The 22,097-nt window shown below is 40.5% G+C and overlaps 1 protein-coding gene across 1 annotated transcript in view; it reads right to left on the bottom strand.

Moving 5' to 3' along the window:
- The window catches only part of itga9 (integrin, alpha 9), a 388,873-nt gene that overhangs the window by 24,480 nt on the left and 342,296 nt on the right, over positions 1-22,097 (bottom strand). Inside the window, exons 24-26 of the mRNA XM_060822924.1 lie at positions 21,898-22,023; positions 14,988-15,107; positions 12,705-12,806 (exon numbers count right to left, since the gene is read on the bottom strand). Coding sequence (XP_060678907.1) covers positions 12,705-12,806; positions 14,988-15,107; positions 21,898-22,023 — 348 coding nt within the window. The remainder of the gene's footprint in view (positions 1-12,704; positions 12,807-14,987; positions 15,108-21,897; positions 22,024-22,097) is intronic.

Here is a 22,097-nt window from a genome sequence, read left to right as displayed (position 1 = left end):
CAATTTGTGTTCACCAAAGCAATGCAAGGATCTTTTGGAAAACACCTGATAGTAAGTCATTTAAATTTCATATCTGTCTGAGTTCAGTGACTGTACTCTGCTTCTAAACCACGGAGTTCTAGGTTTATCGAAAGATATGAGCATATAATCTATGTTGGCAGGTGACATTTTTCATACAAGAACTGAAATGAGTTTTTTTTTATTCTGTCTCAGGAAGATGTAAAATACAATAAGGCATATTTTTGTTATGTTAATTCCGAGGACATGGGCATTGCTTCAGCCCTGTCTCCTTAGAGAAGGTGGTGGTGAGCTGCCTTACTGAACCACTACAGTTTATTTGCCAATAGGGAGGGAACTCCAGGTGGTATGCACCCATGTATCTGCTGTCTTTCTCCATCCAAATAGAAGTGGTCATAAGTTTGGAAAGTGTTGTCTGAAAAGTCTTGGTGAATTTCTGCAATGCATCTTGTCGCTAATACATACTGCTGCAACCGACCATTTCTGGTGGGGGGAGTGGATGTTTGTGGATGTTATGCCACACCAGTGGGCTACAGTCAGAGGGATCTACAGTACAGAAAAAGACGCTTTGGCCCATCACATCCGCATCCATCAAAAACAACCACCTAGCTACTCTGATCCCTTTTTCCAGCACGTGGCTTTTATGTACACCTGATTATTTCTTGAAAAATTCAAATCAAGTTGATCAAACATAACATCCCCTTAACAAAACCACTTTGACTCTTTTCTGATTAATCCCTGTTCCTCCAAATTCTGTCCCTCAGAATAATTGAGGTAAGACTGACGCGCCTGTAGTTTCCTATTTTTTCCCTTGCTCCCCTCTTAAATAACGGTACCACGTCAGCTATCCTCCAGTTCTCTGATAACTCTCCTGTGGCCAGTGAGGAATTGAAATTTTTTGTGAATGCTCCTGCTGTCTCATAGAGTCACAGAGATGAACAGCATGGAAACAGACCCTTTGGTCCAACTCGTCCATGCCGACCAGACATCCAGACCTAATTTAGCCCCATTTGACAGCAGTTGGCCCATATCCCTCTAAACCCTTCCTATTCATATACCCATCCAGATGCCTTTTAAATGTTGCAATTGTACCAGCTTCCACCACTTCCTTTGGCAACTCATTCCATACACACACCATCCTCTGTGTGAAAATGTTGCCCCTTAAATCCCTTTTATATTTTTCCCCTCTCACCCTAAACTTCTGCTTTCTAGTTCTGGACTCCCCCACCCAAGGGTAAAACATTTGTCTATTTATCCTATCCATGCCCCTCATAGTTTTATAAACCTCTATAAAGTCAGCCCTCAGCCTTCTATGCTCCAGAAAAAAACAGCCCCAGCCTATTCAGCCACTCACCATAGCTCAAATCTTCCAACCCTGACGAAATCCTTGTAAATCTTTTCTGAACACTTTTAAGTTTCACAACATCCTTCCAATAGGAAGGAAACGAGAATTGCACGCAATATTCCAGCCGTGAGGTGAACTCCTGACCAATGTCCTGTACAGCCACAACATGACCTCCCAACTCCCATACTCAATGCTCTGACCGATAAAGGAAAGTATACCAAACACCTTCCTTACTATCCTATCCACCTGCGACTCCCCTTTCAAGGAGTTATGAACCTGCACTCCAAAGTCACTTTGTTCAACAACACTCCCTAGGACCTTACCATTAAGTGTTTTAGTTGTGCTCTGATTTGTTTTTCCAAAATGAAGCACCTTGCATTCATATAAATTAAACTCCATCTGGCACTCCTCAGCCCATTGGCCCATCTGATCAAGATCCTATTGTAATCTGAGGTAACCTTCTTCGCTATCCACTACACTTCCAATTTTGGTGTCATCTGCAAACTTACTAACTACACCTTTTATGCTCACATCCAAATCATTTACATAAATGATGAAAAGTAGCGGACCCAGTACCAATCCTTGTGGCACTCCATTGGTCACAGGCCTCCAATCTGAAAAACAACCCTCCACCACCATCTTCTGTCTTCTACCTTTGAGCCAGTTCTGTTTCCAAATGGATAGTTCTCCCTGTATTCCATGAGATCTAACCTTGCTAATCAGTCTCCCATGGGGAACCTTGTCAAACATCATACTGAAGTCCATATAGATCAGATCTACTGCTCTGCCCTCATCAACCTCTTTGTTACTTTTACAAAAAACTCAATCAACTTTGTGAGACATGATTTCCCACACACAAAGCCATGTTGACTACCCCTAATCATTCCTTGCCTTTCCAAATACATGTAAATTCTTTCCTTCAGGATTTCCTCCGACAACTTGCCCATCACCAACTTCAGGCTCACTGGTCTATAGTTCTCTAGCTTATCCTTACCACCTTTTTAAAGTAATGGTACCAGGTTAGACAACCTCCAAGGGGCCTAGCAATCACTTCCCCAGCTTCCCACAGAGTTCCAGGGTAGACCTGATCAGGTCCTGGGAATTTATCCACCTTTATGAGTTTCAAGATATCCAGCAATTCCTCCTCTGTAATATGGACATTTTTCAAAACGTCACCATCTATTTCCCCACATTTTTTTTATCTTCTATGTCCTTCTCCAAAGTATATACTGATGCAAAATATTGTTTAGTATCTCTTCCATCTCCTGCAGCTCCACACAAAGGCTGCCTTGTTGACCTTTGAGGGGCCTTATTTGCTCCATAATTACCCATTTGTCCTTAATGTATTTGTAAAAACCCTATAGATTCTCCTTAACCCTACTTGCCAAAGCTATATCATGTACCCTTTTTGCCCTCTTGATTTCCCTGTTAAATATACTCCTTCTGCCTTTACACTCTTCTGTCTATACTTGACATATGCGTCCTCATTTTTCTTAACCAAACCCTCAATTTCTTCAGTCATCCCCTACAGCATTCCCTGCACCTACCAGCCTTTCCTTTCACCCAAGCAGGAATGTACTGTCTTTAGACTCTCGTTATCTCATTTCTGAAGGCTTCCTATTTTCCAGCCATCCCTTTATCTGCAAACATCTGCTTTTGAAAGTTCTTGCCTAATACCATCAAAATTAGCCTTCCTCCAATTTAGAACTTCAACTGTTAGACCTGGTCTATCTTTTTCCATTACTATTTAAAAACTAATAGAATTATGGTCGCTGGCGCCAACGTACTCCCCCACTGACACCTCAGTCACCTGCCCTGCCTTATTTCCCAAGAGTAGGTCAAATTTTGCATCGTCTGTAGTAGGTACATCCACAAACTGACTCAGAAAATTTATTGTACACTCTTATTCTCACTATTTTAGATTTACAGCAAAGCTCTGCTTAAAACGATTTACTTCTCTGTTTCTGTGCTGTGACCTCTCTCAAACAGGTTCCTGCGAGATCAGTTGTGAATTTCACTGTTTGTTAGGTTTTCCTCGACACTCTTCCTTCCTTATCTCACAACAACCAAGGCTTTATTTCATCCAGCCCTGGAGATCATCTATTTTTAAGACCATCAGACCCCTATTTAGAACCTCCTCCCTGTCTATACTAATTTTACGATTGTATCACAGACCTTCTCCCTGATTTCTACACCATCCTTCTCACTAACAAACACAGACACAATTCTTCTGGCTCTATACACAAATCTCTTGATCCTTAATGGGCCCTACTCTTTCCTCCATTATGTTTTTACTCTTAATATACCTCAAAAAACAACCAAGAATTTGTCTTTATTTTACCTGCCAGTATCTTCACCCATCCTCTTTTAGTTCACTTAGTTTCATTTCTATGTTCCATCTTGCATATTCTATATTCTTCCAGGGTCCTGGTGTTTTGAGTCTTTGGTATCTGCTATAAGACTCACTATTGGTCTTAATCCAATGCTGGTCCATCCTGGACAGTGTCAATCTTGAGTGCTGGTAGAGCTGCACTCATCCAGGCAAATGGACAGTATTCCAATCGACTCGTGACTTGCGCCTTGTAGATGGTGAACAAGTTTTGAGAGTCAGGAATTGAGTTACTCATTGCAACATTCTTAGCCTTTGAACTGTTTTTATAACCACAGTATTTATATGGCTCGTGTAGTTCTGTTTCTGTTCAATGGTAACCCCGAATGTTGATGGTGGGAGAATTCAGTGATGGAATACCATTGCATGTCAAATGGCGATGATTAGATTCTCTCCTTTCAAAGACGGACATTGCCAAGCACTTGTACGACACATGTTACTTGCTAAATCTCAGTCCAAGCCTGGATACTGTCTGAATCTTGCTGCATTTGACCACGAATTGCTTCAGTATCTGACCAGTCACAAACGGTGCTGATCATTGTTTGCTGAGGATTGCACATCACCAGATCTGCCCTGATAATGGAGGGAAGGTCATTGATGAGGCAGCTGAAGTTAGGTCGGGCCCAGGACACTACTCTGGGGAAGTCAATAAAGAAAGAAGAGTTTTCCAGGTGGCCCAGGCAAAAAACTAACAACCAATCAATATAATTTGATTTATTTGTTCAGTTTAGGCATTACAATGTGCTCTTCCTATGTGCAGGGGCTGCCATTTTTTCTGACATGCTAATAGTGACTGCACTTCAGAAAATACTTTTTAAAAGTATCTTCTGGGGGTGCATTAGCAAGGTTACAGTTATTGCCCCTTATTAGTCGCCATTTCTTCAATGGGGCTCCAGGCGGCAGTAAACTGAAAACGCACCTACCGCTGCAAAATTGGCATGTTGGTTGAAGTATAGCAGGTAAGCTCAACGCTCCAATTTCCTCACTTGCAGCTCAAAATTTCCTAGCCTTCCAACTCCCAGACTTGATAAAATTCCAGACATGGACTACAATATAATGTGCCTCACAGCAACCACTTCTAACACAGCAGAATCCCTCTGCCTAGTTAGACTTCTAAACAGAGATGGAGGCAAAACAGCATGTTTTAAACTGACCAGCTGCAATATTACAAGTGGAAGAGAAAGGCTTGTATTGATATATTGCCTTTCATGTCCAACACCATCTGAAAGCACTTTCCGGCCGATGAGATTTGAAGTGAAGTCAACATTGGTAAGGGGAACATAGCAGCCAATTTGTACAGTGTGAGGTCTCACAAAAAGAAATCCAATGATGACTAGATAATTTGATTTTTTTTTGTCATGTTGATTGAGGAATAAACGTTGGTCAGGGATAACCCTTTGCTCATTTTTGAAGTAGGACCATGCAATCATCATGTATATGGACCTGACAGAACAAGCAGAGTCCTGGTTTCACTCAATGAAAGACAGCTTCAATAGTGCAACACACCCTTGGAGCTGCATTGGAATATTAAGGTGGGATTTGAACACACAAGCTTCTGTCTCACAAGCAAGGGTGCTACCAGCTGAGCCACAGGTGCTTCTGAGAAAACAAAAGAGTGATTTAGCACCCCCCAAAAATTGAAAGCTGATCAAAAGTACAACATCATATCTTAAAGGGTACTGTTCATTACAAAATTAAAGCAGATGAACAGAGAAAAAAATAGAAACAGGTAGATATTGCATGGGTTCCCCATCGGAGATATGCCACAACCTCTCAGCTTCAATTCTTGCCCCTGGTTTGGCATTTGGCTAGCTTCTGTACCAGCCTCCCTGCTTTGCAGTCTCCACTTCACTAGTGAAGTGTGTTTGTAGTCACTAGTTTGTGTACATCTGGTGGTCAGGTAGGGTTTTAAGTTATTTCAATGTGGAAAATTTCAAATTTGTAATAGAGAACAAAATATGAGAGTGGGCTGATAAATGGATTTGCAGGGGGATGCATCCAGAAACTTGCTAGATCCCAGCTGCCCATATAATGTACAGGCCCAGGGTAAAATAAATTACAGTGAGTACAACAATGGAGAGGTAACTGTGCTTAAACCCAATGTATATCAACAGTTACTGGAGAGGAGAATGCAACCTCCTGTGAGTACAACACCTGTACCATGTTTTACAAGTGTTAAAAGCTGGAACAACAGAAGCTAAGCCATTTAACCCGGGATGCTGATCCAGCACATGTGTTGATTTGGATGCATATAAAACATCAAAGATGTTGGAACTCAGGAGTATCGCTGCTGACAAACTTTGTTAGTTCAGCAAAAAATACTAGACAGGGATTATATATCCAACAGCTTCTGACGCAAACTAAATTTCTTACATCAAACCCACCTCTTAACTAAATTAGCGTTGAGGAGGGATTAGGAGAATTATAAAATGCTAAAATATGAAACGTGCATTTCAGGCATCAGCACTGCAGTCCTCCTGAAATATGACTTGACATTACACCAAACAGAAGGAAACAGGAAGGAGCAAACTGCTGAGAGGGATTCCAAACCAGTAATCAAAGAAGGTCAAATGACTAGAGTCAACAGTAGGATATAACTTTAAACTCAACTAATCCATTTGATTAAAATCTTATGATTTCTTCTTATGGAGTTCACCTTTTCAGGAGTCATCAGCAGGGGTGACTTTAAGTTTGCATAAGAATCAGTCTGAGTAAAGGAGAAGATTAGACAATGTTGAAAATAGGCATTGAGGATGTGGAAAATGGATTGAGTTGATGGACCACTGCTTTTGGAGGACTATCAGCGCTTGAAGTACTTACAAAAGTAATAAAGGGCAAAGCCATGTTGGAATTGAACACTATGATGGGAATTTGAAATTTGAGACATCCGGGACTGGAAGTGTTAAGGTGAAAGTTTCAGGAGAAGATAGAATGAGGTGGAAAAGGAGGAAGGAACAGGTAATGTTATTGTGGCAGACATGGAGGTTAAAATCTTAGCCCAGGCTGGTTCAACTTAAGAGCTTCATCATAAGGTCAGAAGTTGGAATGGTTCCTGATGACTGTACATTGTTCAAAATCATCCATGACTTCTCATATTCTGAAGCATCCTGTATCCATATGCATTAAACACTAGACAATATCTAAGCTTGGGCTGATAAGGGGCAAGTAAAATGCATGCCACATGAGTGCCAGGCAAATGACCATTTCCAAGACAGAACTTAATCACTTCCCCTTGACATTCAATGGCATTACCATTGCTGAATCGTAGCACTACAGTACTTTCAACATTCTAGGAATTACCAAAGACAGGAATTGAAGTTGACCAGCCATATAAAAACCATGGCAATAATAGATCAGAGGCAAGAAATCCGTGTGAGCAATTCACTTCTCCACAAGACCCAACTCTGAAGTGTGAGGCAATACTTCCAGCTTGCCGAGGTGAGTGCAGCTCCAGCAATATTTAAGTAACTTAACACTATCCAGCCAACTTGATTTGCACTCCATCCACCCTGTAAAGTATTTGGCTTCTCTGTCACAAATGCACAGTGTACCATCTACTTCATTAACTGATCAAGGCTCCTCCATGTTCCAAAGTATGATCTCAGCCACCTAGAAGGACAAGGGCAGCATAAAACAGAATTTATTTTATGTGTGAGTCTAGAATGAGGGGACACTTTAAAATTTAAGGGTGACTATTTTATGCATTAACGGTTACTTTTATTGATGAAAATTGTTTTAATGTTATGAAGTCTGTAATAGATACTTAGAAATTAATTTCACCTAAGTATGGTTCCTGAGGTTTGTCTTGGTGTAAGGACAAAGGGGTTTAGGGGTTATGAGTTGGCACGATGTTGTATATGGTTATAAGGGGCCAAGAGGATGCTTGGGTGGGCCGTGGGTTAGCTAAGAACAGCTGTGGTCATGGGTAGACAGGCATAATTTGGTATGTTGTATATGATAGCCATGAAGGGAGGGTGAGGCATGGATTGGCATAGACGGAGAACTGGAAGTGAGTTTGGAGTGATCCTCGAAGGCCTAATTGCTTTTGTTACAACTGGGACAAATTGCAAGAAAACTGAGGCAAGAATCTTACACTGCCTGGATTTGCTCTCGGCCACCTCTGACTGCCTGCAAACTGTTCCTAGGGAATGAGGCTGTCTCCAGCACACAACCACTATCCAAAATCCATCTAGAAACATTAAATGATACAGCATGGGAGGAGTCCAGTCATCCTGTTGTGCTTATGTCAATTCTTTTGGTAGAGTCTGAAATTAAAGCAATATTCGGCGGGGTGGATTCACTTAACTGGGTGTGTGGATTGTGAGTGGAATACCCACGGCTGACCTGATTGGTCGAGGGGGAGGGAGGCACAGGGATATTCTTCTCACTCCAACTTCAAATGAAGCCTTCTGGTGGGCAATTGATGCAAGGGCCTCATCCAACTGTCAAAAACTGCGGCTGAGGTCAGGCAGCATCTGAGGAGTAGGAGAGTCGATGTTTTCGGCATTAGCCTTTCATCAGGAATGCTCATCATGATTAAAAAGATGTCAAGTTCATCTTGCTCTTCCAGTCCCCTCCTGGAAGTTGTCACATATTTGATATTTGAGTGCTGTTTCCTTTATAAAAAGTCAGTTCAAAAGCAGGAGGTGCAGAATGTCATATCTGTTATAACTGGCAGTATTCTGGAGATTGCGTAGAGGTGCGGGAAAGACACAAGAGGACTTCTGCCCAAAATGTCGACTCTCCTGCTCCTTGATGCTGCCTGACCTGCTGCGCTTTTCCAGCATCACACTACCGACTCTGATCTCCAGCATCTGCAGTCCTTGGTTTCTCCTGGCCTCATCCCACACCTGAGGCAGGGCAGACCCCATGTTGGATGCCCAGAATGCAAACACTGTCATGTCTGCCTGTGGGATTCAGGGGTAGTCCTTTTGTCAACCTGATCAAGGGGCCTAGCATCTGGAAACAGGGCCTGCTCAGTGCTACCCTCGACGCGTCACCCATTCTTTCAACAAGCCCCTGCACCTCGCAGGCCAGCAACCCTAATGTGCCCCTCACTGACTTGTGGGCTTGACCCTTTGCTGGTCCTGGGTTACTGAATGATGCACTGCTTAGATGGTGCTGACAACAACAATGAGCCTCCAAGCCTCTGGTCATCAGCTCTTGAGCGGTAGGATTTCAATTCCTGTGGTTCTGGATCTTGAGGAAAGCCCATCACTGGCCACTTTACAGTGTGGGGGTCATACTTTAAAAGTGGACATTCCCCAAAGTAAATTTTTCAGCCAGATGGCAAGACACCCACCAATACACCAAACCCTGCTCCCCTCCTCCACCAACAATCACCACCACCACCATGTAGATTAAATGCCATTCGATATTACTACAAATTTCCACTAGTTCTTTTGCCAGTCACTTTAAATCTGCAACCTTTGGTTGTTAACTGATTTGTCAGTGAGGGCAGTTTTTCATAGCTTACTCTGTCCAAACCATTCACAACTTTGAACACCTCTGCTGAACCTCCCCTGAACTTCCTCTGCTCGAAGAATAACCCTAGCTTCTCCACACAACTGAAGTTCCTCATCTCGGGGACCATTCTAGGATTGCTGTCTGCTCTCTCTTCAAAGCTGCAACATCCTTCCTGAAAGCTGGTGCAATAATCCTCTGAAACACAATACTCCAGCTGAAATTTACCAAATATTTTACAAAGGCGAAGCATAATTTGCTTGCTTTTGAATTTGATGCCTCTATTAATAAAGCCATAAGGGACACTTCTGCAATGTCTCACTCCAACTATGCAACAGCACTTCCTGTAGCTCTGTTTTTGATCTAAGCTCGCTCTTAGTGTGAAGCCAAGTTATGGATTTGCTCTAGTACTCTTGTGAAATGCTTGTCAAGGTCTTTGTTTATGTTGAGCAATTGCAGTAAAGGGTTTGCTTAAAAGTCTGTAGCTGATAACTAAAGGACATTTAAGCATCTGGAGCCAGTTCTGAGTTAGTTTTAATATTATGTGAGCGGTTTGGAACTCCAGCAAATATTTTTCATATTTGCACATATCTGTGGCTAATGTTATTTTGTGGTGGGGACCTGGCTCCTTTTCTATTGTTCCCTCAGTTCCCATAACAAATATATTCCCACCCTCTTGTCTCTTCCCCTGCACCCCCCCCCCTGCATAATCTCCACAATACTGCCAGTTATAACAGATTTGACATTCTGCGCCTCCTGCTTTTGAACTTTAAAATTTTTAAAAAAGAGAAATGCACTCGAATATCAACTATGTAGCAACTTCTCGAAGGGGACGGGAAGAGCTAGATAAACTTGACATCTTTTTAATCATGATGAGTATTTTCACAAGTGATGACTTAAAATAAATTTAAATTTGATGTCAATTCATGTTCATGGGCAAACAAATACAAAAATAGACTTTACCAATAATTGCTTCCACAAAGTTCCTGCTAACTCAGTAAGTCAACATAAACATGCAACAAAGTACCAACTGAAAGTTGCCACAAACTCCTGTAATAACAACACAATCTGTATTTATCGTTTAACTGCTTGCAATGGTCATAAATTTCACATTACTGTTGTGAAGTTTATTTACAATACTACTGATATTAATAGGTGATTTTTTTATGATTCTACTTGTCATAATGCAGATAATAAATGACTAATAAACTTGTATCCACTTGAATCCACACAATATCCCGAAGTGTTTAATCAAGCAAACATTTGACACTGATTCACAGATGAAATTAGTGCAGGTGTTCATATGCTTGTTTCTATCTGAAGAAAAAGGCAGAAATTAAAGAAAAAGGCAGAAATTTGGAAGGGCAAAGGGGTTTAGGGCCAGAATTTCAGAAATCAAGGTTTAAATGGTTGAAGTTACAACCAGCAATGGTGAAGCAAAACAACTGGAGGATATAAAACCCAGAGTTGGAGTAGCACAGATGTCATAGGATTAAAAGGTTGAAACAGTTTATTGAGATGGGGACGGACTGGTCAAATAGAATGTTGAGATTGAAGATTCGATTCCAGCATTGTCAATGCAATCCACTCGATTACTTTCGACAATATCAATGGCATTTCAGACTTACAAGTAGAGTTTATTTCGTTCCATTTTCCTTGTATTTATTTGTTTTTTGCTGGACAGTGCTCTTTAAGTTTGGCCAATTACTATAATTAGTGAGTCCCTGATGAAGGGCTCTGGCCCGAAACATCGAATTTCCTGTTCCTTGGATGCTGCCTAACCTGCTGTGCTTTAACCAGCAACACATTTTCAGCAATTACTATAATTCTCAACAATACTGTCCCATACACTCAGGGGATTAGATTGTCTAATTTCAGGTAATGTCTTCACATCCACAGAATAATATTCAGGAATTTTTATATTAAAGTTATGACAAAAAGTATGGAATACATCATGTCACTGGTGAGTTCACAAATATGATCCACGACATTTTTTTTTATGAAGGTTAAATTCAATTCAATTTTAAGCAGGTTGTTCTTCCCCTGTAGAATTTTACTCTCTTTTGGGAACACAGCAAACCTCAGACCATACTAAGTTTGCCAAGTTTCATCATTAGATTAATGTCTTCATACTCTGGCTCTTGAGCCATTTGGGGTGCTCTATCTTGAATGCACATCCAAGCATTATTTAAATGCAACAAATGTTTCTGCCTTAACCATCCCTTCAGGTAGTGAGTTTCAAATAGCCACATTGCTCTTTCAATCAAAGGGAAAGTGTTCAGTCCTCATACAATTCCCACCTACTTCTTCTCATAATTAATTTATACCAATGCCTCCTGGTTATTTACTTCTCTGCTAATGATAATAAGTTCTTTATACCCTTTGAATATCTTCATTAGTAGCCTGGGCTACACTTCATCTGAGCGCAAATGAGTGCTGCAGATGCTGGAGATTAGAGCCAAGAGTGTGCTGGAAAAGCACAGCCTGTCAGGCAGTATCTGAGAAGCAAGAAATTCCTAATGAAGGGCTTTTGCCCAAAACTCCTATTCCTGCTCCTCGGATACTGCTTTACTGGCCGTGCTTTTCTAGCCCCACACTCTTGGCTCTACACTTCATCTGAGCCTAGTGATTTATCCACTCTCAAGGATGCTGAACAACTTAAACTGCATCCCTCACTAAATTTAAACTACTCAATATGTCATATTCATCCTCCTAAACTGCAATGTCTATTTTGCCCACTTCCTTTGTGAAAACAGATACATAGCATTCATTAAGAACCAGGTCAATGCTTGTGCCGCCATATGCAGGTTACCATTATTGCCTCTAACTGACCTGGCGCTTCCTTAGTTATCCTGTTGCTCATTTTCAACTGAGAAGGTGTGTTTTTTTTAATTGCACTATTTGGGCTTTTTGTAGGACTCAGTTCTTTCCGATGATACCTGCTTTTTTTTAACCTACTCTATGAACATTTGGGCAGGCTGATAGTTGAGGCAGCACTCAATATTTAGGATTCCTGCCCATTTTACTTTATTGGAATATATGTATTTAGCTCCTCCCTGATTATCTTCCACTTCTTTGACACTGATTTACCTTCAAGTAATTCTTTCCAATCCAATTCTGCTTGACCACATTTCAGCTGCTTAAAATTGGATTTGCTTGAGTTAAAAACCTTTACTCTTAGTCTTTGTCCCTTTTTCTTAGAACTACTCTAAACCTAACTAAATTGTGGTCTACACTAAAATGTTCTCTTACCAATAACCCTAAACCTAACTAAATTGTGGTCTACACTAAAATGTGCTATGACCAATAACCCTTTCACCTATCCAGGTTCGTTACCAAAAAGTAAGTCTAGAAATATGTCTTGATTTCAGCAATTAAAAATGCCCAGCCTTTCAGCTTCAGTACTACTTCAATGAACGTCCATAAATGTTTATTTCCTTTTTGTCTTATTTGTATTTGAATAACATTGATAAATGAAGCAATACTCACAGTTGCATCTTCAGAAAGTCCTCCTGCTACCTCCACCATCCTCAAGTCTGACATTACCATTCCTTTTGCCCTGGTAACGAATTGGATAACTGAGGCACTGTCCTGTGGGGAAATGGTGAAGAATACAAAAATGACAACTGCTATCTTCATCATTGGTGCACGTTGTCACCAGAAAGTTCCAGTTATTTTAGCAGCCCAGGCAAGAGACAAATCACGAGTTTGCTCTATAACACGATTACGGCAAGTGGATAGTCATACAGAATTAATAAAACATAAAAACAAGCTGCTCATGTATGCACCGGCTCTCCGCTTAGGTGATTCAGGTGAAGCTATTCTCTGGTCTTCTCCCTGACATTTCACACAATCTTCCTGCGTGTAGCTAACAGTCTAATTTGTTTTTGAATTCTTGGACTTAATCTGACTCCATCTCACTTAGGCAGTGTTCCAAACATTCAACAAGCCGTGTGAACATTTTTCTTTTCTCATGACATTTTTGCTTCTTTTACTAATTACTTAAATCTGAACCCTGTTATTCTCTATAAATAGGAAACAACAAGTGGGGCCATACCAACTCTATTCAGACCCCTCGTGATTTTTAAAACCTCCACCAAATGTCCTTTTACTTTTCTTTTACCAATCTACCTTCATAAGTGAACTTCTTCATCCTTGGAACCATCGTCATGAATCTCTTCTTTCCTGACACTTCTTAAAGTGTGACACCCAAAACTGACACCAATACTCTAGCAGAGGCCAAACTAAAATAATGTTGTATATAAATTCAACGTGACCTCCTTGCTTTTCATTCTATGCCCCTAATGATAATGCAAAGGATACTGTAAGCTTTATTAGGAGAAAGTGAGGACTGCAGATGCTGGAGATCAGAGCCGAAAATGTGTTGCTGGAAAAGCACAGCAGTTTTTTGATTCCTGAAGAAGGGCTCATGCCCAAACCATCGATTCTCCTACTCCTTGAATGCTGCCTGACCTGCTGCGCTTTTCCAGCAACACATTTTCAGCTGTAAGCTTTATTAACTAACTTCTGTTGCCCTCCCGCATTCAAAGACTTGTGCACATATTCAGTAATGTCTCTGCTTAGAGTTGTACCCTTTATTTTTATTATCTCTTCAAATTCTTTCAACCAAAATGAATCACCTCACATTTCTCTGCATTAAACTTCATCGGTCATCTGACTATCTATTGTACCAACTTGTCTATGGCCTTTTGAAGTTCATCACTATCTTCCTCACAGTTTACAATGATTTCAACGTCTGTGTTACCTGCAAATTTAAAATTTCACACTCTACACCAAAGTCTAGGTCATTAATATATATATCAGTAAAAGTAAGGGTCCTAACACTAACACCTGGGACACTCAACACCACAAATCTTCCTCTAAACCATAAACATCCATTAGCCATTGCTGTTCTGTCACTCAGTTAAGTTCAAATCCATGTTGCTACTGTCTCTTTTATTTCATGATCTATAACTTTGCTCACAAGTTCATGTGCATCACTTCAACAGCATTGGCCATATCAATCTTCTTTCTTCCCTCTTTGAAAAACACAAACAAGTTAGTTAAAAGTGACTTTCCATGAAGGTGGTGGCTATTTTCTTAATTAATCTGCACTTGTCCATGTGACTATTAACTTTGCCTTAGATTACTATTCCTTGAAGATTCCCCGCTGCTGAATTTTAAAGTTATTTGCTGGTTCCTTATTAATCAGAGAGATGGAGAGTAGTTCTAGATGAGAATAGGATTGCACTGTGCAATAGCATAATATTGGGCTTCAAGACCATTATCAGATGGGATGAAAATTGTCATAAAAATCCAAAGTGATATTGTTCGGACATGTGGATGCACCATTTTACCTTTAACTCGTCCATAATTTAGAACCAATAAGCAATAAGTTACAGCCTGACTCCAAATAGGCGATAAGGACAACCCGGGATGGGAAATGGAAATATTGCAGTGTTACATTTACAGAAGATATCTGAAGAGGTGATGGGGGAGTGTTGGGGGGTGGTTAGACACATTGTTAGGCAGACCAAAGGGAACTTTTCTCAAAACAAAACTCACGTTGTTACAAAATGAGGAATGCTTAATAATGGTGTTGAGTGTCAAAATGAAAATGTGCTGTGCTCCCCAGCACAATACAACTCAGGACTGCTGGCTGACTTGTTAAAATTCAAAATAAAGCATTATATACCTCAAAAACCATGTTTCTGAAAGGACAGAGTCTTATTCTGTATACCTGGGGGGAGAAAATAAATGATTTGTACTCACCCTTTTCAATATTTCAGTATTGAGTAGTAAATGTACATTGATATTCCTTGTTTCTTCCTTTGCTATGGAGGTAAGTTGACAGTTGATGATTGAACAGGGTCGTCCAGGCCTATCGCAATCCTAAAAGAATTGGCAAGCCAAACAAAAATAAACTTAACATTCTTTAATTACACAACTGATTTAACAAATTATCCAACATAGCATTGTCCAGAAACGGTGCAAGAACTTTTCTCACTTTCTTGAATGGTGATCCATAGCGAACTGTGGTGAGAATAATGAAAGAACTACAAACCATGGACACCAACATGGATGCCTGATCCTCCAATCCATGCTATCAGTCATGCTAGGAGTAAAGTCTGGCAACTTCAGGGATTAGATGAAATGAGATACAGATAATCATGTCAGCAATTGGATTCTGTACATCTGTCTTACATTTTACAGATAAATACTTGGCTTGAACCTTCTGAAGACTAAGCAAATTAAGAAGTTATACCCACCAATTAAGCAACAGCACAGAAACAGATGATACAGTTATAAAACATATGCAAAACAGATAATTTTGTGATAAAATGGATACTTGCAGAATTGCAAACTGCAAGCTACATTTTTTAGGATGTGCTTTTTGAAAGCACCACTTCCCACTGGCAGAACCAGTTCTCAAAATCATATATCTAATATTATTCAACCTCTATGGTATGGGTCTAAATCACTGGTTGAAGAATAGTGTCGAATTTTGCTCACCACAATTTGGAATGAATGTCAAGGTCTTGGAGAAACGTTTGATTTATAACAGTGGCAACAAGAATGAGGAATATTGAGACTGGAGAGCTAGAATTTTCTCCTTAGATGAAAAAGGTTCAGGGATGATTTGACAGGTATTCAAAATTGAAGGATTCTGAGAGAGGATTAGGGAGAATTGGTTCACTGGAGGTAGGGTCAGTAACTTATTTTGGCATTAGCATTAGTGTAGGTTGGCTCAATTGTTTCCTGGGAGGAGCAGGTTGCACTGTGTCTGTATTGTGGAATTCATAAGAGTAATTGATTTAGAGATTCTTAAGGGGCATGACTGGATAAACATTGAGAAGTTGTTCGGCTGGTTGGAGAATCTAAAACATTGGGCCAGACTTTGCATCACTTTGAATTGACAAGAGGAAAAATCTCTTCATTGAAAGAGCTGCGGATCTTTAGAATTCTCTTTCTCCATGAGATTATAAATGTGCTGTCATTAAAGCTGACATAGGTAAGTATGAATTTTACTGGAAATCAGCTAAGTGTCAATTTTGGCAAGCCTCATGGAGGGTTTTACTTAGAGTCATAGAGATGTACAGCACGGAAACACACCCTTCGGTACAACCCGTCCATGCCGACCAGATATCCCAATCCAATCTAGTCCCACCTGCCAGCACCCGGCCCATATCCCTCCAAAGCCTTCCCATTCATATATCCATCCAAATGCCTCTTAAATGTTGCAATTGTACCAGCCTCCACCACTTCCTCTGGCAGCTCATTCCATACACGTACCATTACCCTCAGTGTGAAAAAGTTGTCCCATATGTCTCTTTTATATCTTTCCCCTCTCACCCTAAACCTATGCCCTCTAGTTCTGGACTCCCTGACTCCAGGGAAAAGACTTTGCCTATTTACCCTATCCATGCCCTTCATAATTTTGCAAACCTCTATAAGGTCACCCCTCAGCCTCCAACGCTCCAGGGGAAACAGCCCCAGCCTGTTCAGCCTCTCCCTATAGCTCAAATCCTCCAACCCTGGCAACATCCTTGTAAATCTTTTCTGAAATCTTTCAAGTTTCACAAGCAGGATTTCTCATGTAGATTTCCCAAACTTAGTATGCATTACCCCCCAGTGACATACTGTGTCCTCCCTCTCACCACAGCTTCAAGTACTCAGCACTGCTGGGATCCCATCAGATACCTGGTGCTGGAATTTCTTGGCAACCTAGCAGTGCACCTGGTCAAGTGCTGGCACTCATGGTTTCTGTTGATTTCCCCACTGACTGGAGAGAGGAAATGTGGAACCCAGCTTTGCCGACAGGGACTTGGACAAACTGGTGGATAGTTAGTATTCATACAGCATGCATGAAGATATTGGTGACTGGTGACATCCTAAGATGGATGTCGAGGGGTTGAAGGGCAAGCTTGAGCCACCCAACGACTGCTCCGACTTTCAGGTTAGGAATTATCGCTATCTAGTTTCTATCTGGTGGGTGGGAGTGAGAGAAAAAGAAAAGAAGGAAAAGTCAATGAAGCAAATCTAACTAATAACAGGATGCTATTATGAACAAATAGGCTTATTTTTCACTCACTTGCAAGAATCGCTTCTCACCATTTGGTTGAAAAGAGTGATGCAGAATGGAATAGGAGGCAAAGAGCAGCAATAGCAGAGCAGGTACAAACAGCCTTCTGGCCGACCCTGCACTTATTTCCAGTACCAAAAAATCAGTAGAGAAAGGAGATTCTAGCTTTATTCATAAACTTGTTATATTCTGAAATGCTTGCCTAAAAACATGGTGGAAGAAGATGCAACCATGAGGAAATTGAACTTCTACTAATTGGAAAACTTTTCAGAGCAGTGGGAAAGAACTAGATTAAATTGCTGCTCTTTCAGAAAGCGAGCACAAAAATAATGGGCTGAATGATCTCTTGTTCTTTATGGATCAATGACATCATTACAACAGGGTCTCATGGAATGCATTCACTAATTTTCCTTTAGAAGCAGTGAACTCTCCTTTATGTATTACTTTACACAAAATGACAGGAATAAGGTGATAATATCTTGGATGAAAACATTGATAAGCCACTTGCTTTCACAAAAGACAAATTCACCCTCTAACACAAATCACAAGAATGAGATATGTAACTAAGTTGTAGTGGACCTTATGAATGCAATAGACTGCTTTATTTCTGATAATATAGTCATATTTTATGAATTAGTGTATACATATATAAGCAATTGACAACTTTCCTTGCAATTTAGTATTATATGATTAGTCCATGTCAGTTTTGGTCAATGGTAACCAGCAAGTTCATAGTAGGGGACTTCAGTGATGGTAATGCCATTGAATGTCAATGGGTGATGGTTAGATTCTCTCTTGTTAATGGTGGTCAGTGCCTCGCACTTGGGTGGCACAATGTTCCTTATCAATTGTCAGCCCAAGCCTAGATATTGCCCAGGTCTGGCTCCATCTGGACATGAACTACTTCAGCATCTGATGAGTTGTGAATGAAGCTGAACATTGTGCGGTCCTCAATGAATATTCCACTTCTGACCTTTTAATGGTGGCGTGGAGAGGTCATTGATTAAAGCACAGCTGAAGATGGTTGGATCTAGGACTCAACCTACCAAGATGTTAGATACAGGGATTCTGGTATAAGTAGTATCTGAGTTGTGTCTTTGGAAACTGTACCAGGAACGGTATCTTAGGTACTATATTAAAGCTGTTTTTTACAATTTATAAAGTTGTTTTCAGATTAATGGGATAATAATTTTACCGCCAGTTTAAAATCTTTGAATTTGCATTATTATTTTCAACTACTCTATTTTTTTCATCATTTCTTATGTATTAAACTTCCCATTTCATTATTAAAGCAAAAATCTGCTGCATGGCTTTATTAGAGAGAGAACACTTCATTAAAAGTAAGCCAGATAAAATCATAGTCTATCAAACAAGGTTCCTATCTAACTTCTGGCTTGTCTGATAATAACATTAAGCACAGAATCACATTTGTATTATTTTAACAAATGATAGGCTCTCCACTGAGCAGCAGAGTTTTGGTTGGTGGGATACTAACACCTGGATTTTCACTGTGATGGTGAACCTCCCTATCATGTCAAAAATGGTGGAGCACGACTCTTCTCAATTTCTTGGGGTAGGGGAACTTTCATTCACGTATTTCCTAAAGGTAGCTGGTCACTTATATCAGAATCTGCCTCCAATCGAGTTGGATGGCTGTAGCGTAGCAGTGTGCAAACCCGAGAAGTGGGTCTGTTCTTTGAGCATTTCTTCCAATAGCCAGAGTATGTCTTCGGAGAGATATGGCCTTGGGATATCTTTGGAGAGAGCATGTAGGCCATATTTGGGTGTGAGGAAGGATAAGGTGCCTTTTGAAATTGTTATTATGTGAATGTGCACAAAAAAGTGTATATATTAATTAATTGTCAAGCGTATTGGAACTAATCAATTAACCTACCAAAAGTAACTCAGTATCAAAGCAATTGTCAAGAGGACCTATCAAAAAGCCTGGAAAAAACTGTTTCGAGGAACTGTCAACAGAACCTACCAAAGGAAGTCCTTTAGGCCTTAATGTCTCTTATACATTTGGAAAAAGGTAATGTTTCGAAAATCATTCCTTATTATTTCACTCAGTCTGTTGACATCAGCCAGAGAAATTGCATTAATGGGTTTGTTCTGCATGACTGATTTCATAACCTTCCATTATTATAGTAGGATGCCTGCTCTTTCACTGTTTGATTGAACACAGCAAGTGATTATACATTCTTTGAAGTGGGACTATGAATTCTAAATTGCTTGTTGTTATTTGGGACTTGTACTTGAATGATATTTATAAGGATTTATTTGGTTGAGGATTGTAAAAATTATCATTTTTCTTACATAGGAAATGCTTTGTTTTAATATAGAGAAGTCTACAATAGACTTTTAAACTTTATTTCATCGCTGTATAAATGCTGAGGTCTGTCTGTGGTGGATACAGGGTGAATTGGCATGAAGGTCTAATTACCAAAGGTGGTGGTAATGGGTCATGAATCGCCATAGAGGTTTTAAAGGGCCATGGGAGAGGTGGGTAGAGAAACATAGGTTTACTTAGAAGTTATAAGAAATTATAAGTTAGTTGTAGGGAATAATGTGAAATCAAGTTTCATTTCAGATTAGATTACTTACAGTGTGGAAACAGGCCCTTCGGCCCAACAAGTCCACACCAACCCGCAACCCATCTATTTCCCTATATTTACCCCTTTACCTAACATGACGGGCAATTTAGCATGGCCAATTCACCTAACCTGCACATCTTTGTGACTGTGGGAGGAAACCGGAGCACCCGGAGGAAACCCACGCAGACATGGGGAGAATGTGCAAACTCCACACAGTCAGTCATCTGAGGCAGGAATTGAACCCAGGTCTCTGGCGCTGTGAGGCAGCAATGCTAACCACTGTGCCACCATGCTGCCCACTATGATGTGGCATGAGGTATATGTCAGGAGCATTAGCATTGCATGAGTGTCCTGTGCTTTACTCTTCCTTTTTATAACTTTGACACAATGCTAGAGCTATTCATTACTTCTGTAAGAGGCAGATTGGCATAGTGGTTAGCACTGCTCTCTCATAGCACCAGAGGCTCGGGGTTTCATTCTAACCTCAGGCAGCTGTCTCTGTTGAGTGTGCACATTCTCCCTGCGTCTGCATGGATTTCTGCTGGATCATCTGGTTTCCACCCACAGTCCAAAAGATGTGCAGGTTAGATGGATTGGCCATGTTAAATTGCCCCATGGTGTCCAGGGACAAGCAGATTAGATGGATTGGCTGAGGTTATGGAGATGGGGCAGGGTGTGGTCTGGATGGGATGCTCTTCAGAGCATTGATGCAGTCCCAACAGGCCAATTAGCCTCAATCTGCACTGTAGGAATTCTATTATTCTGGGGTCACCCAGCCTTCCTGATGATTGGGCAGACACTTTTAAACGCCAGGTTCACAGAGCCTGGAATCTTCCTGACTCTGTACACTCCGTTCATGGACAAGAATACAAATTGTTGAACATGTTTGTGTTTGTGAGGCAGGCATTATAAAGACACTATTCTTAGTTAATATGAACACTTCACAATTTGCCAACCAATGTTGAGGTGAGTCATATTGGTGGCTTGTGGATCAACTTATTGCTAAGATTACAGAGGCACAGCTCAAAGTCAGCATAGAGATTTTTTATCTCCTCCCTCTCATTGTTATTCACTCTGAAGAGCAGTTGGCAACCCTGTACTATCCTCATGAAGATAAGAATTCTTTACACGCAAGACAAAATAATGAATGCCTGAATTGTTGGTCTTGGTTTCCAGTGTCTCTGGATAGGGATACAGATCAGACAATCAAGAGTCAGCCATTGCTATCAAATGAGACTCATCTATCAGTGTGGAGTCACACCAAACAAGAGTACAGTGGATCAAGTGAGAACCATCTATCAACGTGGAGTTGAGGCAGTCTAAGTTGCAATGGCAACACAGACCTTTTCTATGTATGCTGTGGCATGGAGCTGGAGATAATGATAGTAAAAGCTCCAATTTCTTTCCAGCACATGACTGGGCAGGGATCTTCCCCACTTTCACTGCGTGTCATTGGCATTTGTTAGAAGCACGTAGAAATCTATCTTCAACTTGTTTGGTAACATTATAAATGCATTTAACTTGATTTTCAGATCCTGAATTGGATATGAATGTAGAGTTTTTGGGTCAGGAACAGGGACATTGCCACCAGGCCCCAAAACTTTCTTTTCTACATACAGGGTCCTATCAAGGAGCAGATCACCAGTGAGGCAATAACTGAACTTCTAACATTACTTGCCACATCAAATTCAGATATAGTCAGTGAGAACAAGAAAAGTTGTCGGGGACAGAGGAAAAAGAAAATCAAGCTGTTGTTTCTTTTTAATACCCCGGGCATATCTTATCCACTTTCATAATTAGCGCATGATGCAATGCAGCCATTTGAGTGACACTTTATGCAAAAATTCATGTTCCTTCTTTTTTACTAACTTACTACTAACTTTGTGGTTCATCCTTTTTATTATGCTATCTGATGGACAAACTAAATTTTCTGTATCCTATTCCATTACCTCAAATGAGAACCCATGTTACATATTGTTATTAAACTTTGAAAAGCTTCACTTACCAATACTTTTCTACCAGATTTAGTGAAGAAAGCAAAGATTGTGTGAAAAATATTCTCCTTATCTTGAGGTATGAAGCAGGGATCGGGGTTTCTGTGGTAGGTGCAGTTACCTCCATTGTGTTCAACCTTAAAAAAGAACAAAGCCAGGATCAGTGAGCTTTAGACTATAGTATTGAGGAGTTGTACTTCAGGAATAGACA

This window comes from Hemiscyllium ocellatum, chromosome 4 (assembly GCF_020745735.1).
Source record: "Hemiscyllium ocellatum isolate sHemOce1 chromosome 4, sHemOce1.pat.X.cur, whole genome shotgun sequence".
In the NCBI taxonomy this organism is placed as follows: Eukaryota; Metazoa; Chordata; class Chondrichthyes; order Orectolobiformes; family Hemiscylliidae; genus Hemiscyllium; species Hemiscyllium ocellatum.
This window is presented reverse-complemented; position numbering and strand designations above follow the sequence as displayed.